Source organism: Palaemon carinicauda, chromosome 18, assembly GCF_036898095.1.
Source record: "Palaemon carinicauda isolate YSFRI2023 chromosome 18, ASM3689809v2, whole genome shotgun sequence".
In the NCBI taxonomy this organism is placed as follows: Eukaryota; Metazoa; Arthropoda; class Malacostraca; order Decapoda; family Palaemonidae; genus Palaemon; species Palaemon carinicauda.
In genome coordinates, this window is record NC_090742.1 from 21,300,078 (window position 1) to 21,320,774 (window position 20,697).

At 28.0% G+C, this 20,697-nt stretch overlaps 1 protein-coding gene across 1 annotated transcript in view; it reads right to left on the reverse strand.

Moving 5' to 3' along the window:
• Window positions 1-8,568: 8,568 nt before the first annotated feature.
• Window positions 8,569-20,697, reverse strand: part of LOC137657018 (lachesin-like) — a 262,273-nt gene continuing 250,144 nt past the window's right edge. The window contains exons 7-9 of the mRNA XM_068391371.1: window positions 14,142-14,261; window positions 9,798-9,971; window positions 8,569-9,257 (exon numbers count right to left, since the gene is read on the reverse strand). Coding sequence (XP_068247472.1) covers window positions 8,902-9,257; window positions 9,798-9,971; window positions 14,142-14,261 — 650 coding nt within the window. The 3' untranslated portion in view covers window positions 8,569-8,901. The remainder of the gene's footprint in view (window positions 9,258-9,797; window positions 9,972-14,141; window positions 14,262-20,697) is intronic.

The following is a 20,697-nucleotide window of genomic DNA, read 5'->3' on the forward strand; positions in this document are numbered from 1 at the left end:
CCTTTTCCCCCTGTTATTTTCTTCTTTTGGATATTTCGATTTCATTTTATTCCTGTGTATTTCTTGAATATTTTTATGGCATGTGACTTTCTTCTTCTTCTGTTCTCTTCTCATCCTTCTCCTCATTTCCTTTTTTTATGACTTTCTTTCCTCCGTTCTTTATTCTTCTTTATTTCCCCTTAGGTTTCTTCTTTCTTTGCTCCTCTACTTATTTTGGTTTTGTTTTTTATTGTTAGTACAGAGACTTCAGAATGTGTCAAAGCCAGAAATTCTTATATATATATATATATATATATATATATATATATATATATATATATATATATATATATAAAGACAGAGAGAGAGAGAGAGAGAGAGAGAGAGAGAGAGAGAGAGAGATTTAATGAACCACCCTATTGCAGATGAAAGTCATCATTAGAGTAATTCATGTATAATATAATACAGATTTTGTTCACTTATATTTTCCTGATGAGAGTGCGATTTAGTTTGTGTTAATTGGTAATATATGTTTATAGATATAGATATCAATATATATATATATATATATATATATATATATATATATATATATATGTATATATATATATATGTATGTATATATATTTGTATATATATATATATATATTTATATATACACAGTATATATATATATATATATATATATATATATATATATATATATATTTATATATATATATATATGTATTTATATATATTTGTATATATATATATATATTTATATATACACAGTATATATATATATATATATATATATATATATATATATACACATACATGCATACACACAGTTCCACCGGCGTTCGTGACTTGTATGATAACAATAAATGCCGATTAGCAGCTTGTCAACACCACTACAGATAAGTAAATATCTCGGCTTACGTTAAACTGACAGATATTCTTAGCAGTCATTCTATTTTCTCTCACTAAATCAAGATTTTTTTTAATATGAAGCAAAGCATATAATTTTCCAGGAATTATATCTTCACATACAAATAAATACATGTATGTGGATATATTTTGTAAGCATATTCCATTACTTATAATCTTTCAAAAAATATTATTTTCATTCTTGTATTCACGCACATAATTTTTGTATAATTATGAAAATAGAGGTAACGACAATTCGCCCTCAATACTTGTTAATCTTTTTAAAAGAACATATCAATCTTTTTTAAAAGAACAAGTCAACTTTTTTAAATGAGCATGTCAATGTTTTTAAAAGAGCAATTCAACATTTTTAAAAGACCATGTCAATCTTTTTTCAAAGATCAAGTCAATTTTTTTAGAAGAGCATGTAAATCTTTTTTAAAAGAGCAAGTCAACATTTTTAAAAGAGCATGTCAATCTTTTTTAAAAGAACAAGTCAACTTTTTTAAATGAGCATGTCAATGTTTTTAAAAGAGCAATTTATCATTTTTAAAAGAGCAAGTCAATCTTTTTTAAAAGACCAAATCAACTTTTTTAAAAGAACATGTCAATCTTTTTTTAAAAGAGCAAGTCAACTTTTTTAAAAGAGCATGTCAATCTTTTTTAAAAGAACAAGTCAACTTTTTTAAAAGAGCATGTCAATCTTTTTTAAAAGAACAAGTCAACTTTTTTTAAAAGAGCATGTCAATCTTTTTTAAAAGAGCAAGTCAACTTTTTTAAAAGAACATGTCAATCTTTTTTTAAAAGAGCAAGTCAACTTTTTTAAAAGAGCATGTCAATCTTTTTTAAAAGAACAAGTCAACTTTTTTAAAAGAGCATGTCAATCTTTTTTAAAAGAACAAGTCAACTTTTTTAAAAGAGCATGTCAATCTTTTTTAAAAGAACAAGTCAACTTTTTTAAAAGAGCATGTCAATCTTTTTTAAAAGAACAAGTCAACTTTTTTAAAAGAGCATGTCAATCTTTTTTAAAAGAACAAGTCAACTTTTTTAAAAGAGCATGTCAATCTTTTTTAAAAGAGCAAGTCAACTTTTTTAAAAGAGCATGTCAATCTTTTTTAAAAGACCAAATCAACTTTTTAAAAGAGTATGTCAATCTTTTTTAAAAGACCAAATCAACTTTTTAAAAGAGTATGTCAATCTTTTTTAAAAGAGCAAGTCAACTTTTTTAAAAGAGCATGTCAATCTTTTATAAAAGACCAAATCAACTTTTTAAAAGAGTATGTCAATCTTTTTTAAAAGACTAAATCAACTTTTTAAAAGAGTATGTCAACTTTTTAAAAAGACCAAATCAACTTTTTTAAAAGAGCATGTCAATCTTTTTTAAAAGACCAAATCAACTTTTTTAAAAGAGCATGTCAATCTTTTTTAAAAGAGCAAGTCAACTTTTTTAAAAGAGCATGTCAATCTTTTTTAAAAGAGCAAGTCAACTTTTTAAAAGAATGTCAATCTTTTTTAAAAGAGCAAGTCAACTTTTTTAAAAGAGATGTCAATCTTTTTTAAAAGACAAGTCAACTTTTTTAAAAGAGCATGTCAATCTTTTTTAAAAGACCAAATCAACTTTTTAAAAGAGTATGTCAATCTTTTTTAAAAGACCAAATCAACTTTTTTAAAAGAGTATGTCAATCTTTTTTAAAAGAGCAAGTCAACTTTTTTAAAAGAGATGTCAATCTTTTTTAAAAGACCAAATCAACTTTTTAAAAGAGTATGTCAATCTTTTTTAAAAGACCAAATCAACTTTTTAAAAGAGTATGTCAATCTTTTTTAAAAGACCAAATCAACTTTTTAAAAGAGTATGTCAATCTTTTTTAAAAGACCAAATCAACTTTTTAAAAGAGTATGTCAATCTTTTTTAAAAGACCAAATCAACTTTTTTAAAAGAGCATGTCAATCTTTTTAAAAGACCAAATCAACTTTTTTAAAAGAGCATGTCAATCTTTTTTAAAAGACCAAATCAACTTTTTTAAAAGAGCATGTCAATCTTTTTTAAAAGACCAAATCAACTTTTTTAAAAGAGCATGTCAATCTTTTTTAAAAGAGCAAGTCAACTTTTTTAAAAGAGCATGTCAATCTTTTTTAAAAGAGCATGTCAATCTTTTTTAAAAGAGCAAGTCAACTTTTTTAAAAGAGCATGTCAATCTTTTTTAAAAGAGCAAGTCAACTTTTTTAAAAGAGCATGTCAATCTTTTTTAAAAGAGCAAGTCAACTTTTTTAAAAGAGCATGTCAATCTTTTTTAAAAGAGCAAGTCAACTTTTTAAAAGAGTTGTCAATCTTTTTTAAAAGAGCAAGTCAACTTTTTTAAAAGAGCATGTCAATCTTTTTTAAAAGAGCAAGTCAACTTTTTTAAAAGAGCATGTCAATCTTTTTTAAAAGACCAAATCAACTTTTTAAAAGAGTGTGTCAATCTTTTTTAAAAGACAAATCAACTTTTAAAAGAGTATGTCAATCTTTTTTAAAAGAGCAAGTCAACTTTTTTAAAAGAGCATGTCAATCTTTTTTAAAAGACCAAATCAACTTTTTAAAAGAGTATGTCAATCTTTTTTAAAAGACAAATCAACTTTTTAAAAGAGTATGTCAATCTTTTTTAAAAGAGCAAGTCAACTTTTTTAAAAGAGTATGTCAATCTTTTTTAAAAGAACAAGTCAACTTTTTAAAAGAACTGTCTCAATCTTTTTTAAAAGAGCAAGTCAACTTTTTTAAAAGAGCATGTCAATCTTTTTAAAAGAGCAAGTCAACTTTTTTAAAAGCATGTCAATCTTTTTTAAAAGAACATGTCAATCTTTTTTTTTTAAAAGAGCATGTCAATTTTTTAAAAGAACATGTCAATCTTTTTAAAAGAACATGTCAATCTTTTAAAAGAACATGTCAATCTTTTTAAAAGAACATGTCAATCTTTTAAAAGAACATGTCAATCTTTTTTAAAAGAACATGTCAATCTTTTAAAAGAACATGTCAATTTTGAAAAGAACATGTCATATTTTGAAAAGAACATGTCATTCTTTTAAAAGAGCATGCCAATCTTTTTAAAAGAACGTGTCAATCTTTTTTAAAGCTCATGTCAATCTTTTTAAAGAACATGTCAATCTTTTTAAAAGAACATGTCAATCATTTTTAAAAGAGCATGCCAATATTTTTAAAAGAGCAACCCAATCTTTTTTAAAAGAACATGTCAATCTTTTATAAAAGAGCATGTCAATCTTTTTTTAAATTAGCATGTCAATTTTTTATAATAGAGCATGTCAATCATTTATAAAAGCACGTCAATCTTTTTTAAAAGAACATGTCAATCTTTTTAAAAGAACATGTCAATCTCTATAAAAGCACATGTCAATCTTTTTTAAAAGTACTTGTCAATCTTTATAAAAGCACATGTCAATCTTTTTTAAAAGTACTTGTCAATCTTTATAAAAGAACTCGTAAATCTTTTTTAAAAGAACATGTCAAGCTTTATAAAAGCACATGTCAATTTTTTTTATAAGCACCTGTTAATCTTTTTTAAAGGATCATAATAAAACAAATAGGTTGACGTTCCTTTTATTTTCACGCCAGCATCGACTTGACAAGTAACAAATGCAACAGTGTCGCTTAAGTTTACAATAAACTTATAAAAGTGACTCTTGGTTACGATTTCATTCAGCCAACAATTAAAATAATATTCGGTGATACATGGTAGGGCATCTCATCAATATGGTAACCACATATATTTTTTGTAAATGTGTGTTTTATCTAATTGTTAATTGTGTATATATATATATAACTATATATATATATATATATATATATATATATATATATATTATATATACATATATATGTATATATATGTATATATATATATATATCTATATAAATATATATATATATATATGTGTATATATATAAAATTATATTTATATGTATGTATTTATATGTGTATATATATATATATATATATATATATATATGTATGTATGTAAGTATGTATGTATGCATGTATAATTGTGTGTGTTTATCTGTACATATAAACATATGTATATGTATGTTAATAAACATAAATATATTCATGTGAATAGATCATGTGTATACAATAATGTGTTTTTCTTGAATATATATAAAGATATTTTCACATTATACATAATAATTCATTTAGGATTATATCTATATGAATATGATATACATTATGTACATATGTTATACCATTCTGGAAGAATAATTATACATCTATGGATCTGGCAATTGACTGAATGAGTGTATGGGACATAATAATTAATCTCTTGCATTTTTCCTCAATGTAGGATAAAATGAAGGAAAAAAGATCTCTTAATAATCATCCTCGTGCGTTTTTCCTCAATCTAGGGTAAAATGAAGGAAAAAAGGACCTCTCTTATTGTGAAACGGAAAATTTTAACGTCACTTACATTAAATATACTTTCTTACATATTCCCATACATGTGTAAATGTGCCCGAGTGTCTGTATGTCTAGGTGCACGTTCACGTATGATTGTAAGAAGAGATATTATTAATATATATATATATATATATATGAATATATATAAATACATATATATGTATATATATAAATACATATATATGTATGTATATATATATCTATATATATAGTTATTTATATATATATATATATATCTTTCGTTATATATATATATATATATATATATATATATATATATATATGAATATATAAAAATACATATATATGTATATATATAAATACATATATATGTATGTATATATATATCTATATATATATATATATATATATATATATATATATATATATATATATATATCTTTCGTTATATATATGTATGTATATATATATCTATATATATATATATATATATATATATATATATATATATATATATATATATATATATCTTTCGTTATATATATGTATGTATATATATCTATATATATATATATATATATATATATATATATATATATCTTTCGTTATATATATATATATATATATATATGTATATATAAACTGCATTTATATGTGTGTATTTGTGCCTACAAGAAGTTTTGAGTCTTTGTACAAATTAAAATTAGATATTTGTATATATTTCTAATATTTGAGCCTTTCCACCCATAATAAGGATGTTGCTGTAACAAGATAAGATATCTCTGAAGTAACTATTATCAGGTGACGTGTCTTATCAAACAGATTGATATTCGGATCCTTAATCTTTTTATCGTTTGGATCTCTCTCTTGTAACATTTTACTTCAATTTGATGAAATCTTTGTAAGAGTTATTGTGTTTACAACGTTTAATTTTTTTCAAGGGTTAATATAGTTACGTCATTGACATAATTATCCCCCTATATGTATAGTGTGTGTGTATATATATATATATATATATATATATATATATATATATATATATATATATATATATATACACACTATATATATATATATATATATATATATATATATATATATATATATATATATATATATACACACACTATATATATATATATATATATATATATACACACACACTATATATATATATATATATATATATATATATATATATATATATATATATGTATATATGTATACTCTGTATATATATGTATGCATATACATGCATATGTATAAATACATTCTCGTTTATAAATATGCATACATATACATATGTATATAAATATATTTATTTTCATATATATATGTATATATATATATATGTATATATGTATATGCGTGTGTGTATGTGGAGAGAGAGAGAGAGAGAGAGAGAGAGAGAGAGAGAGAGAGAGAGAGAGAGAGAGAGAGAGAGAGAGAGAGAGAGAGAGAGAGAGAGAGAGAAAGCTTAAGTGTTATGTATCCTTTAAAGTAGTTTGATCTGTTTTCAACAAATTTAAATGACTGGTGTCAAATAATCCTGTTTTTATTTTTATAATTTCAAAGCGAGTAAAGACCCTCTTATTTATTATTCTTATCAAAGGAATATTAACTTGATTTCCTCTAAGGTAAATGAACTTATGATTGTTAAACATCCTGTATAATGATGTAAATAGATATTATTTCCTAGAGATAATTCAAACGATGAGGTACAATCGTTTTCAGTATTCTGAATGGAAAGTATTAACTATAGTCAATTTTTTTTAGTGAGGCATATTTGCACCGACTCGCAGGAGTGCCCGTTTAGCTCGGAATTGTTTCCTTACAGCTGATTGGTCGGAAGTATTTTTATCCAAATTTTTTTGACCAATCAGCTATCAGGAATCTTTTCCGAGTTGAAAGGGCACCGCTGCGAGTGAGTGCAAATCTGCCTCATTAAAAACAATTGACTATAGTTATTCATCTTTTTATTAAGTATTCTAAATATACGTCTCATATTCCTATTTGAGTACAGTCTTCTGAGGTTGAGGTGCCTTGTGGTATACTGCAATAGTTCGGTATCGTCATTTTTCCATATTATGAAAGTTTTATTTTTCTATATTAAATATAGTTTCTGCTTGACATATTGTTTTCACGTTTTAATTAAGTTTCTTGTTTTTAATCTTTTCTTTAGTTTCATTCAATTAATCCATTGTATTATATGTTATGTAAAATATTTACATCACTATTTTCGTGGAACAGCTGCTGTAAGTTTCCATATTTCAGCCGTTCATTTTATCAACTTCACAATTCTCTTAACGAAATTATAATTATTTTCAGATTTCCGTCCTTTTGTGGTGTGTTTTTGTGTTTTATATCAGAGATATGGTTTCACATAAACACTGTGAAATAATGTTTTTCTAAACCATTGGTATATTTTAAAAGTTTATCAGTAGTACGTCAGTCTAATCACTTCTCATGATATTCATAAAACTAAAGATATACACACATCATGGCTATATTTAGCATCTTTATTATCAGTTATAACTTTTTTTTCTTATTCGTATATATCTGTATGTTTTCCAATATATATTCTATCGGTTTCAGTTGTCTTGGAAAGAACGAGAGTAGCGAGGAATTTTTTCATACTGTACAAAACAGCGATCACGTAAAGATATTTCTTCATCTTCTGGCGCAAGGCCGATGCGTTCGCAAACGTGAGTACTACATGTTTTCACTGTTCTATGACTTTATAAGAAATTATTTACACAAAATCGTTCCCATTTGGTTATAATTATTCAACTCAAGAAGTATCTACTTGCACATCCTCTTGATATTGGAAAAAGCCAAAATTGAAGGCTGGTAGTGAGTCGAAGCCAAGGTTGTAGCTAAGCCGTCGGACACTTTGTTTACATTTTTGTGTGACGTCACATCAGTAATTCCCTTGACGTTCAAGGGGATGAAACTTCTGTTCCCCCTATTTTCTCTTGATATGAACACATGGAAGCACTATGTTTATATTTACTGATAAAAATATGACATTAATCTATGTGTATATATACAGGGCAACATCATTTTTCGTTTATTTCCTGGATAATTTGTTTCTTTTTCTGATTTATCACTGTATGGAAAGAATAATTACTTTGGGGCAATAGGTCCTTTATTCGTTGTTGGGAAAAGTTATATGTGTATATATATATATATATATATATATATATATATATATATATATATATATATATATTTATGTATTTATATATATTCATTTATAAATATATGTGTTCATGATTATATACATATATATGTATGTATATAATTGTGTATATGTATATATATATTAACAGAAAACAGTGCCTTCTATGAACAATTATATGACAAGGGAACACTAACACTTAGTCCTATAATTATATAGTATACCAGATATCTCATGTCCATGGCTGACTCCTATCACGTGTTACTCTAATATATTTTTACACCTGCCAGACTCGTTTAACATAGCGTCTGTAGACTCAGATGCTGACCGTGAGCATGCACCTTTTGTAAAAAGGAAGTAAGTAGTGTTCATGTTGAGGTTATTTCATATGAAATGCCACTTAACAAGGACATAAAATGGGACCTAGCATGTGTTAAGTGATAGTATACTCAGTAGGAAAGACAGGAGAAGGCTGAACACTAGCCATCCTTTGGAAACATTCACTTGCACCGAGGAGTGGCTTGGGCCTGGCAAGAGGATTCCCAGGCCTCCCGACGAAGGTTTCTTCGGCGAATCCTTTACTTTGGGATGGGACTCCTGGGTGCTCTTCGGGGGGTACCGGCCCGGAGGATCCACGTACGTTTCTATTTCATTGTCAGTGACGTCATTGTTGAAGGCTAGTTTGTTCTTGTGGTCGCTTTCTGGAACAGTGTTCGGAATGTGGTTCTCCTGGCGAGAGTTGTCCTTCTCCTTAGTCGGTGGCTTCTGTGGTGGGATCTCTGTGGGCGTCAAAGGGGGAAAGTTTGAATAAAGTGTTTTAGAGGATATTTTTAACTAGAGCTAATTGTTTGCCTTAAGTTGTAGGCTTAATTAGGCGATTGACAGTATATAACATGAGTATTTTCGTCCTTAATAGAATTGATTTTATATATATTTTTTTTTTAATGGAAGTTTATATGACCTGTAACAGATATTCGTAACATAGTGCAAATCACAATTGCATTTTAAGACAGTAACTTTCTCTCTCTCTCTCTCTCTCTCTCTCTCTCTCTCTCTCTCTCTCTCTCTCTCTCTCTCTAAATTAACTGTTTACCTTAGGTTGTATGCTTAATCAAGCGATGTATATGACCTGAGTTTGTTATCATTAGTAGAATCGATTTAATTCTATTTTTTCTTGAATGAAAATTTTTACGACCAGGAACAAATTTTCAAACCACGGATCTAATCACGAATTACCTTTTAAATCTCTCTCTCTCTCTCTCTCTCTCTCTCTCTCTCTCTCTCTCTCTCTCTCTCTCTCTCTCTCTTAGTCTCCTTACCGTAAACCTGAACCACAGAGTCTCCCGGGCCAAGGGAATTACTGGCCATGCACTTGAACCTCGTGGCGTCTACTTTGCTGAAGTCGTAAATGACTAACGTCATGCGCGTGATGTAATAACCTTCGTGAACTTCAGATACGTTGTATTTGTGGCTGCTTATGATCATCTGATCGTCTGGAAAAAGAAGGAAGAAAAATTTGTCATTTTATTTAAAGTCAAACTTCTTGCTTTGTTTATATTTTTTATCGTAGTTGGTGTTTTTGGACGCTTTCATACTTGTTACAGGAAGAAAATTTATAATTTTTGTCTTGATATCTATTTTTTAGCATTCTCCGATCCATACCTGTTATTCATATTTTTTGTCTATAAATCAGCATGTTACTTAATTAAAAAAATCTTAGTTAATATTGTTATTATTACTAGCAGAGCTACAAGCTAGTTGGAAAAGCACGATGTTACAAGGCCAGGGGCTCCATCAGAGAAAGCAGTCAAGTGCGGAAAGGATACAGAGAAATAACAAATATTCTAATTCTGAGGATTAAAAAAATGTATAGAATATGTTACGAACAGTAAATCATATCTTCCAAATGTAAACTATGGAACAAGTCTTATGTTAACCTCTTTAACAGAAAAACATTTGAAACAAGTTTGAACTTTTGTAGTTCCGCCCATCCAACCGCCGGATTTGGAATATCATTCCACAATCTGTCACAGCTGGAATAAAACTTTTACAATACTGTGTATTATTGAGCCTTATGACTGACAAGGCAAAATTGACAGAAGTAACTGATTACTTGGTATACGTACAAGAGGGCCTAGTTTGGGAAGATCTGAACACAAAGGATGGTCAGAATTAGGAAAAATCTTAAACAACATACGTGGAGAACTAACTAACTGAACAACGGTGCCAGAGATTGATATCGAGATCAGAGATACTGGTAAGGAATTTAGTAGACTTCAAGTATTTGTTCAACAACTTAGGATAAGAATTAGCACGTGAAGACCAGACTAAAGAACAAAACATGGTTGAATGGAAGAATTGAAATTTTTCTTAATGATAGGCTAGATCTCTATTAAGGGTTTCAAATACCACAGGTCCACATTCAGGAGATGGAATTAATTAAAAAAGAATACCATCATCTACATATGCAACAAGCTTGTTTTCAAGGCTAAACCACATATCATAAATGTACAGTATGAAAAGAAATGGGCCAAGAACACTACCCTTTAGAACACCTGATAATATATTTCTATAGTCACTATATAGTCATCAGAAATACTTTCGGAAATATATTACTTATAAATTCAATAATGATGTTAAGAAAAGACTCTATACCAGCTGGTTAAGTCTGAAAACAAGGGCATCATGATTAACAAGGTCAAAGTCAGCACTGAAATCAAGGCTAATCATACGAACTTCCTGACCACAGTAAAAGGATTTCTGTACAACATTGGAAATTGTAAAAAGGGTATCACATGCCCCAAGGCCTTTGCGAAAGGCAATCCTCAAACTAGAAAACAGATGGTTACCTTCAGCATACCAGTTTAGACGTGTTGCTAAAAGCCGTTCAGAAACTTTAGATAATAAGGAATTTATGGAAAGTGGGTAATAGTCAGCAGGGCTTAAGCTACCTCAGAGACATTTTCCTAATAGAGTAACATAAACAATTATCCTGCAACTTTCGAAGAATAACTGGCAACTTAGGAGCTAAAATAAAAGGAATAATACTAGTTGGGTCTACACCTCCATAACCATCAAGGCCCAGTAAACTTATTTTAATTTCCATGGCCCGAAAAGCTAAACTAATTAGTTTAGCTTCAATAAAACAGGAATGATGAAGATTAAGCATTTCAATTCTCTGCTTACTGTCAAAAACATCAGTTAAAGGGCTGTCTTTTCCTTGAGACAATAAGTGACAGAGCCATTTGGAGGAACTGCTAAGTCTCCACCAGTGAGTTCAGAATTTAAGGTTGCCCATCATCCATGATCCTTGGCTGCATCTGTAAAAGTTTCCTTTATGGTCAAATTGTATTCCTTTTTAGTTGAATCATATCCTATATAAAGGCTATGGCTGTATTCGTAAAGATTACAAATGTATATTTATACACTGTGAAAGCATTTCTTTGTTCGTACACTTATTAAAAGCGTGTAATTTTAAGGAATAGTTAGTCGGGAAGAAGGATGTATCTTCTGATTTTTTCTCACTGGGCTTTTTTTCCTTGTTGGAGCCCCTCGGCTTATAGCATCTGCTTTTCAAACTAGGGTTGTACCTTAGCTAGTGAGATATAAATATATATATGTATATATATATATATATATATATATATATATTGTATATATGTGTATATACAGTATATACTATAACATATATAATATTTAAGTATATTTACATATATATATATATGTATATATATATATATATATATATATATATATATATATATATTGTATATAGTATATATGTGGTATATACAGTATATACTGTAACATATATAATATTTAAGTATATTTACATATATGTATATATATATATACATATATATATGTGTATATATATGTATATATATAGATATATATTTATATGTGCGTTTGTATGCGTATGCATATATACAGGTATATATGTGTGTATATATATATATGTATATATGTATATATATATATATATATATATATGTATATTTATGTGTGTGTTTGTATGCGTATGCATATATACAGGTATATATGTTTGTATATATATTGTATATAGTATATATATGTGTGTATATACAGTGTATACTGTATATATATGATATATATATATATATATATATATATATATTGCTTTCTTAAATTAAACAGCATTTATAATACTTTTGTATTACGCTGCAAATATTAAACAATTTCCTCTGATGGCATTATTTTCTCTTTCAAACCAGAATTAACATCTATAGGGCGCTTTGCTCTCCTTGCGCAAGAGAGAGAAGCGAACGTATTGAAGGAAGAAAATATGTTTAAGACATAAAAGGAAAGCTTTGTTTGCCGGGAAAATAAGAGGGGGCGAGAACCTTGGAAAGTAAAATAAACAAAGAATCCACAAGGTTTCAAAACAGGATCACAACATCTCATTAAAATTGATAGCGTCACAAAGGGATTGTGGAGGAAGGGACCTTTTTTTCATTTTTTTTTTCCTGCGGTTTCCGTAATAAGTGTGTTGCTCGTTTGTGTATTATTCAATGGGAAAATGCTATTTGTTGGTTTCGTGGATGTCTTTATATTCACTGTTTACATAGTTGAATGCAATGTGTAACGCTGTATGTTTTAAATTTGCTTTTATTCAAGCCTTACTAAAGTCATAGGACATAAGCTAGTAACAACCTAAAGAGCTATGGAAAGAATAATGATGGGAATAACATATATATACGAGAGCAAACTAAAGTAGAGGATATTCTAACATGTAAGTAAAAGACATAGATGTAGGCAGCATATATAATGAAAATGGCAGCTAATAGATGGACAGGAAGAAAAACAGCTGGGTATCTAGAGATTGCAAACGAAGCATGGGAAGAAAGAGAAGACGATGGATTGACGACCTAAAAAACTTTTGCGGGTATAGACTGGCATAGAAAGGCCATAAACAGACGCGTCTCTGAGTCTTTTGTCCTTCAGTGGACTAGCAACGTCTGAGGATGTATATATATATATATATATATATATATATATATATATATATATACACATATATACAGACATATGTATACACACAGTGTGTATACATATGTCTGTATATATATATATATATATATATATATATATATATATATATATATATATATATATATATACAGACATATGTATACACACATATTTATATATATATGTATATATATATATATATATATATGTATATATATTTATATATCGTTCCTGTCATACTCAGGTATGAGAGAGAATACCCATACCCTGGGGAGAAGGGTTACCCCGAAAGGTACACCAGGAAACCACACACTCCCACAAATTGCCAAACCAGCCGGTTAGGAAAGGGTTGAATCTTTGTGTGTGTGTGTGTATGTGTGTGTGCATATCTAAATATTTATCCGTAATTTTGGATGGCTTGGGAGCACTATACTCAATTTTTTTTAATGAGGCGCATTTACACTGACTCAGCGATGCCCTTTTAGCTCGGAAACATTCCCTGCTATCTGATTGGTTAGAATTATCTTGTCCAACCAATCAGCGATCAGGAAACTTTTCCAAGCTAAAAGGGCACCCCTGCGAGTCTGTGCAAATATGCCTCACTAAAAAGAATTGACATAAGTGTATAATAGAAATAATAGAAATTTTCGAAGATGACTTTGATTACTCACTGGGTTCATGTCGCCATGTATTGACTGATCTCGGGAATGACTGGATGATGCAGCGTATGGTGACGTTGCTTCCCAGCGGTGATCCTATCATGTGCTCCGGAACCTCTACCGTTGGGGGGACTGTGGGAGTAACAGAATAATAATAATAATAATAATAATAATAATAATAATAATAATGATAATAATACTAACAACAACAACAACAACAACATCAACGATAATAATAATAATAATAATGATAATTATAATACTAACAACAACAACATTAATAATAATAATAATAATAATAATAATAGTAATAATAATAATAATACTAACAACAACAACGACGACAACGATGATAATAATAATAATAATAATAATAGTATTAATAATAATAATAATAATAATAATAATAATAATAATAATAATAATAATAATTGATAATGAGGGCATATAAAGGTCACCACCTTCTGACATAAGGACAAAAAGTGTTTTTTTTTTTTTTTTTTTTTTTTTTTTTTGTAAAATTTTCATAAAGTACAATAGTGAATTCTTCAACTTTCAAGATTTTTTTATACCACAATACTGAATTCTTTAACTTAAAAGGTTTTTTATACCACAATACTGAATTCTTTAACTTTTAAGGTTTTTTTTTATACCATAATACTGAATTCTTTAACTTTCAAGGTTTTTTTTTTACCACAATACTGAATTCTTTAACTTTCAAGGTTTTTTTTATACCACAATACTGAATTCTTTAACTTTCAAGGTTTTTTTTTTACCACAATACTGAATTCTTTAACTTTCAAGGTTTTTTTTTTACCACAATACTGAATTCTTTAACTTTCAAGGTTTTTTTTTTACCACAATACTGAATTCTTTAACTTTCAAGGTTTTTTTTTTACCACAATACTGAATTCTTTAACTTTCAAGGTTTTTTTTTTACCACAATACTGAATTCTTTAACTTTCAAGGTTTTTTTTATACCACAATACTGAATTCTTTAACTTTCAAGGTTTTTTTTTTACCACAATACTGAATTCTTTAACTTTCAAGGTTTTTTTTTACCACAATACTGAATTCTTTAACTTTCAAGGTTTTTTTTATACCACAATACTGAATTCTTTAACTTTCAAGGTTTTTTTTTTATACCACAATACTGAATTCTTTAACTTTCAAGGTTTTTTTATACCACAATAATGAATTCTTTAACTTTCAAGGGTTTTTTTTATACCACAATACTGAATTCTTTAACTTTCAAGGTTTTTTTTATACCACAATACTGAATTCTTTAACTTTCAAGGTTTTTTTATACCACAATACTGAATTCTTTACTTTTCAATGTTTCTCTAGACACAAATATTTAATTCTTTAATTTTCAAGTTGTTGGCTTTTTTTTTTTTTTAAAGAATATAACTGAATTCTTTAACTTTGTAGGTTTTGTATAGACTACAATACTGAATTCTTTATTTTTCAAGGTTTTTCTAGAAACCAATACTGAATTCTTTAACTTTCAATTTTTTTTTAGACTGTAATCCCGAATTCTTCAACTTTCAAATTTTTTTAGACTGTAATCCCGAATTCTTTAACTTTCAAATTATTCGAGACTATAATCCAGAATTCTTTAACTTTCAAATTATTTTAAACTATAATCCAGAATTCTTTAACTTTCAAATTTTTTTAGACTGTAATCCCGAATTCTTCAACTTTCAAATTTTTTTAGACTGTAATCCCGAATTCTTTAACTTTCAAATTTTTTTTAGACTGTAATCCCGAATTCTTCAACTTTCAAATTTTTTTAGACTGTAATCCCGAATTCTTTAACTTTCAAATTTTTTTAGACTGTAATCCCGAATTCTTTAACTTTCAATTTTTTTTTTAGACTGTAATCCCGAATTCTTCAACTTTCAAATTTTTTTAGACTGTAATCCCGAATTCTTTAACTTTCAAATTTTTTTTTAGACTGTAATCCCGAATTCTTCAACTTTCAAATTTTTTTAGACTGTAATCCCGAATTCTTCAACTTTCAAATTTTTTTAGACTGTAATCCCGAATTCTTTAACTTTCAAATTTTTTTTAGACTGTAATCCCGAATTCTTCAACTTTCAAATTTTTTTAGACTGTAATCCCGAATTCTTCAACTTTCAAATTTTTTTAGACTGTAATCCCGAATTCTTCAACTTTCAAAATTTTTTAGACTGTAATCCCGAATTCTTTAACTTTCAAATTTTTTAGACTGTAATCCCGAATTCTTTAACTTTCAAATTATTCGAGACTATAATCCAGAATTCTTTAACTTTCAAATTATTTTAAACTATAATCCAGAATTCTTTAACTTTCAAATTTTTTTTAGACTGTAATCCCGAATTCTTTAATTTTCAAATCTTTTTAGACTGTAATCCCGAATTCTTTAACTTTCAAATTTTTTTAGACTGTGATCCCGATTTCTTTAACTTTCAAATTTTTTTAGACTGTAATCCCGAATTCTTTAACTTTCAAATTTTTTTAGACTATAATCCGAATTCTTTAACTTCCAAATTATTCGAGACTATAATCCAGAATTCTTTAACTTTCAAATTATTTTAATCTATAATCCAGCATTCTTTAACTTTCAAATTATTTTAGACTATAATCCCGAATTCTTTAACTTCCAAATTATTCGAGACTATAATCCAGAATTCTTTAACTTTCAAATTATTTTAATCTATAATCCAGCATTCTTTAACTTTCAAATTATTTTAGACTATAATCCCGAATTCTTTAACTTTCAAATTATTTTAAACTATAATCCAGAATTCTTTAACTTTCAAATTATTTTAAACTATAATCCAGCATTCTTTAACTTTCAAATTACTTTAGACTATAATCCCGAATTCTTTAACTTTCAAATTATTTTAGACTATAATCCATAATTCTTTAACTTTCAAATTAATTTAGACTATAATCATGAATTCTTTAACTTTCAAATTATTTTAGACTCCAATACCGAATTCTTTTACATTCAAGTTTTTTTTTTTTTTTTTTGTACTTCAGTACTGAATTCCTTAACTTTCAAGTGTTTTTAAACTACAATACAGAATTCTTTAACTTTCAAGGTTTCTAAAGACCACAATACTGAATGTTTTAACTTTTTAAAGTTTTTTTTTAGACTACAATACTGATTTTTTTTAACTTTCAAGTTTATTTTAGACTATAATACTGAAATCTTTAACTTTCAACGGTTTGTATAGACTAAAATACTGAATGTTTTAACAAGTTTATTTTAGATTATAATATTGAATTCTTTAACTTTCAAATTTTTTGTAGAATACATCACTGAATTTTTTAACTTTCAAGGGTTTTTATAGACTAAAATACTGAATGTTTTAACTTTTATAGTTTTTTTAGAATACAATACTTATTTTTTTTTCACCCTTTAGGTGAATGGGACTTTAATCATCGAAAGCTTTAGATTCCTGTTCTGATAAAATGTGTAATTCACTGGTTGAGTTTTATATTTCATTTTCAGGTTATCCTTCTAATCAATTTTTCAAACATAAAGTTATTCTCCACTGTTTTAAACCTATATTCAATATCAACACTGTTAAAAATTGCATTATAAAGCGGTAAAAGTCTGGCAACATTTATTCCAGGATTTTCACCGTTTTGAAAACGGTTATATTGAAGTAAAATATTGATATTACGGTCACCAACCCGTAAACGATAATAACAAAGTACGTTAAAATTACGGTTGCCTGTATTTTACTGAAATACGGTTAAGAACAGTAAATTTTGACAGAGAATTTCCGATAAAAATTACGGTTTTTTTTCTAAGAGTGAAGGTAATATTTATTTCTCCACAAACCCATAATCCAAGTAATATCCTGCTTGTTCTCTCGTCTCCCGCCATCGCAGTGTTATTTATCACCGAGCAATTTCGGTAACATAGTCACACCATGATCTATAGCATCGCAATATTCATCATCATCGCCACCATTGTTATTATCATCATCATCATCATCATCATTTGGGTGCGAAATCACTTATTAACAGCAATATGAATGTCATTTGCATATTAACGAAGCAGAGGATAAAAACAGGCGAATTGTGATGATTTCCCCGCTGTTTGGGAGGATGAGCTGAAATGATCTGATTATGGCTTGCTTCAGGGTCGATACTGTGACATGCACGCACATCTATCCCACTCGCGGGGCGTTGATGCATTTGGTATAGAAGTCCTTTGTGTATGACAATGGGTGGGGAAAGTGTATGTATGGTTACGGCACTCTACAGTATTATTGTTATTATTATTATTATTATTATTATTATTATTATTATTATTATTAATAATATTAATATTAATAACATTAACATTAACATTACTACTATTACTACTACTACTTGCTAAGTTACAACCCAGTTTAGAAAAGCAAGACTATAAGCCCAAGGGCTTCAACAGGGAAAATAGCTCAGCGAGGAAAGGAAATAAGGAAATAAACCGCGAGAGAAATAATGAACAATATAATATGTATTAAGAACATTAACAACATTAAAATAGAGTAACAGTAAATACGAATGGGACCGAATACCTACTATAATTTGTCTACATATACAAAGCCGTAACTATCAAGGTCTCTCTACCATAGGAACTGGTTTTTTCTTTTATTTTCTTTTATATTTTCTCCTTTCTGTAATTTTCTCTATATACAAAACCATGACTGCCTAGGTCTCTCTACCAAAAGAACGTGTTTTTTTTTTTTTTTTTTTTTTTTTTTTTTTTAAATATCTCGTTGATGATGAGTTATGATCTTGGTCCTTAGTTCGCTTTACTTTTATGTGAAATAGAGTCGGAGAAACAAACCATTCTTTTGGAAGTACGTTTTAGTATCCTCTTGATAGTTACATTATCCGTCGTCTAAGGTCGCCATACATTTCAAGATTATGACCATTTGGTAGTCACAAATATGAATTTCTGATATAGTGATGGCATATTTTTCGTAGAGACTAGGTGTTTTGTTTAATATTGTGAATATCAAAACGTTCTTATTCATTTACTAATATATCACACCAATATACACTTTTTTTTTTTAATTCAACATTCTAGTCTCACTTCATGTATACTCTCATACTTCCAAGTTTTGCGTTCTAAGGTCATTCGATGCATTTACTTTCAAATATCCAGGATTCAACTACTTGCACTCGCTCACCATCCATAGGAACAACACCGAATATTAAACTTAGCCTGAAACTCTTTCACCAGTCTCTGTAGCTTCAGCACCCTATCACCGAATATTAGATTCAGCCTCAAACTCTTTCACCAATCTCTGTAGCCTCGAATCCCTCACAACAACTATTAAATTCAGACTAAAAATCTTTCACCAGTGTCTGTAGCTTAAACTCTTTCACCAGTCTCTGTAGCTTCGATTCCCTAACACCATCTATTAAATTTAGACTCAAAAAGTCTTTCACCGGTCTCTGTAGCTTTGATTCCCTAACACCATCTATTGAATTCAGACTCAAACTCTTTCACCAGTCTCTATAACTTCGATTCCCTATCACCGAATATTGAATTCAACCTCAAACTCTTTCACCAGTCTCGGTAGCTTCGATTCCCTCTCACCAGCTATTAAATTCAGACGGAAACTCTTTCACCAGTTTCTGTAGCTTCGATTCCCTCTCACCGCCTAACGCTACCATTAGCCAGCATCAGCCATTTCACCTGCCGTATGCATTCTCATTTTTGCTTTTTTTCTAATTAACATCTACAAATCTTCATTCCATTGTCAAAAGAACTGCATTCCCTTCAAATGAGATCCATTTGTGCATTAAGTCTTCCCTGTATATAATATCTTACATCATGATTATTTTCCCTTATAAAGTATGGTAAGAGGTACTTGTAAATTATCAATATATACCTTTTATAAAAATAAAAAATAAAAATACACTTTTTTCGTATTTTTTTTTTCTATTAATAAGGTTCCTCAAGTATATGTCCACTAGGAAAGCAGAATATTCCAATGTTTCAGTTTCCGCTTGGTTACATTCCAAGTTTATATTATATAGTACGTTTTCATAGAAAATTATATATATGTGTGTATATATATGTATATATATATATATATATATATATACATATATATACAGTATATAATATATATATATATATATATATATATGTATATATATATATCTGTATATATGAATATAGATATGTTGATATATATACACACTTATATATATATATATATATATATATATATATATATATATATATATATATTATATATGTATGTATGTATGTATGTATACATACATACTGTATATACATGTTTGTATACATACATAAACAAAATTGTAAAATTAAAAAAATTTCATTTATGGACAAATGTGAAAATAAATTTATATCCTCTACTATGTGACCCCCATATAAAGTTTATCCCTAAAGACATGAACTAACAGAAAATCTATATACCCAAATCTTGTTGCATCGCCAAAACATTATTATTACTATTATTATTACTTGCTAAGCTACAATCGTAGTTAGAAAAGCAGAATGCTATAAGCTATATAAGATAAAAAAAAACTATTATCCAAT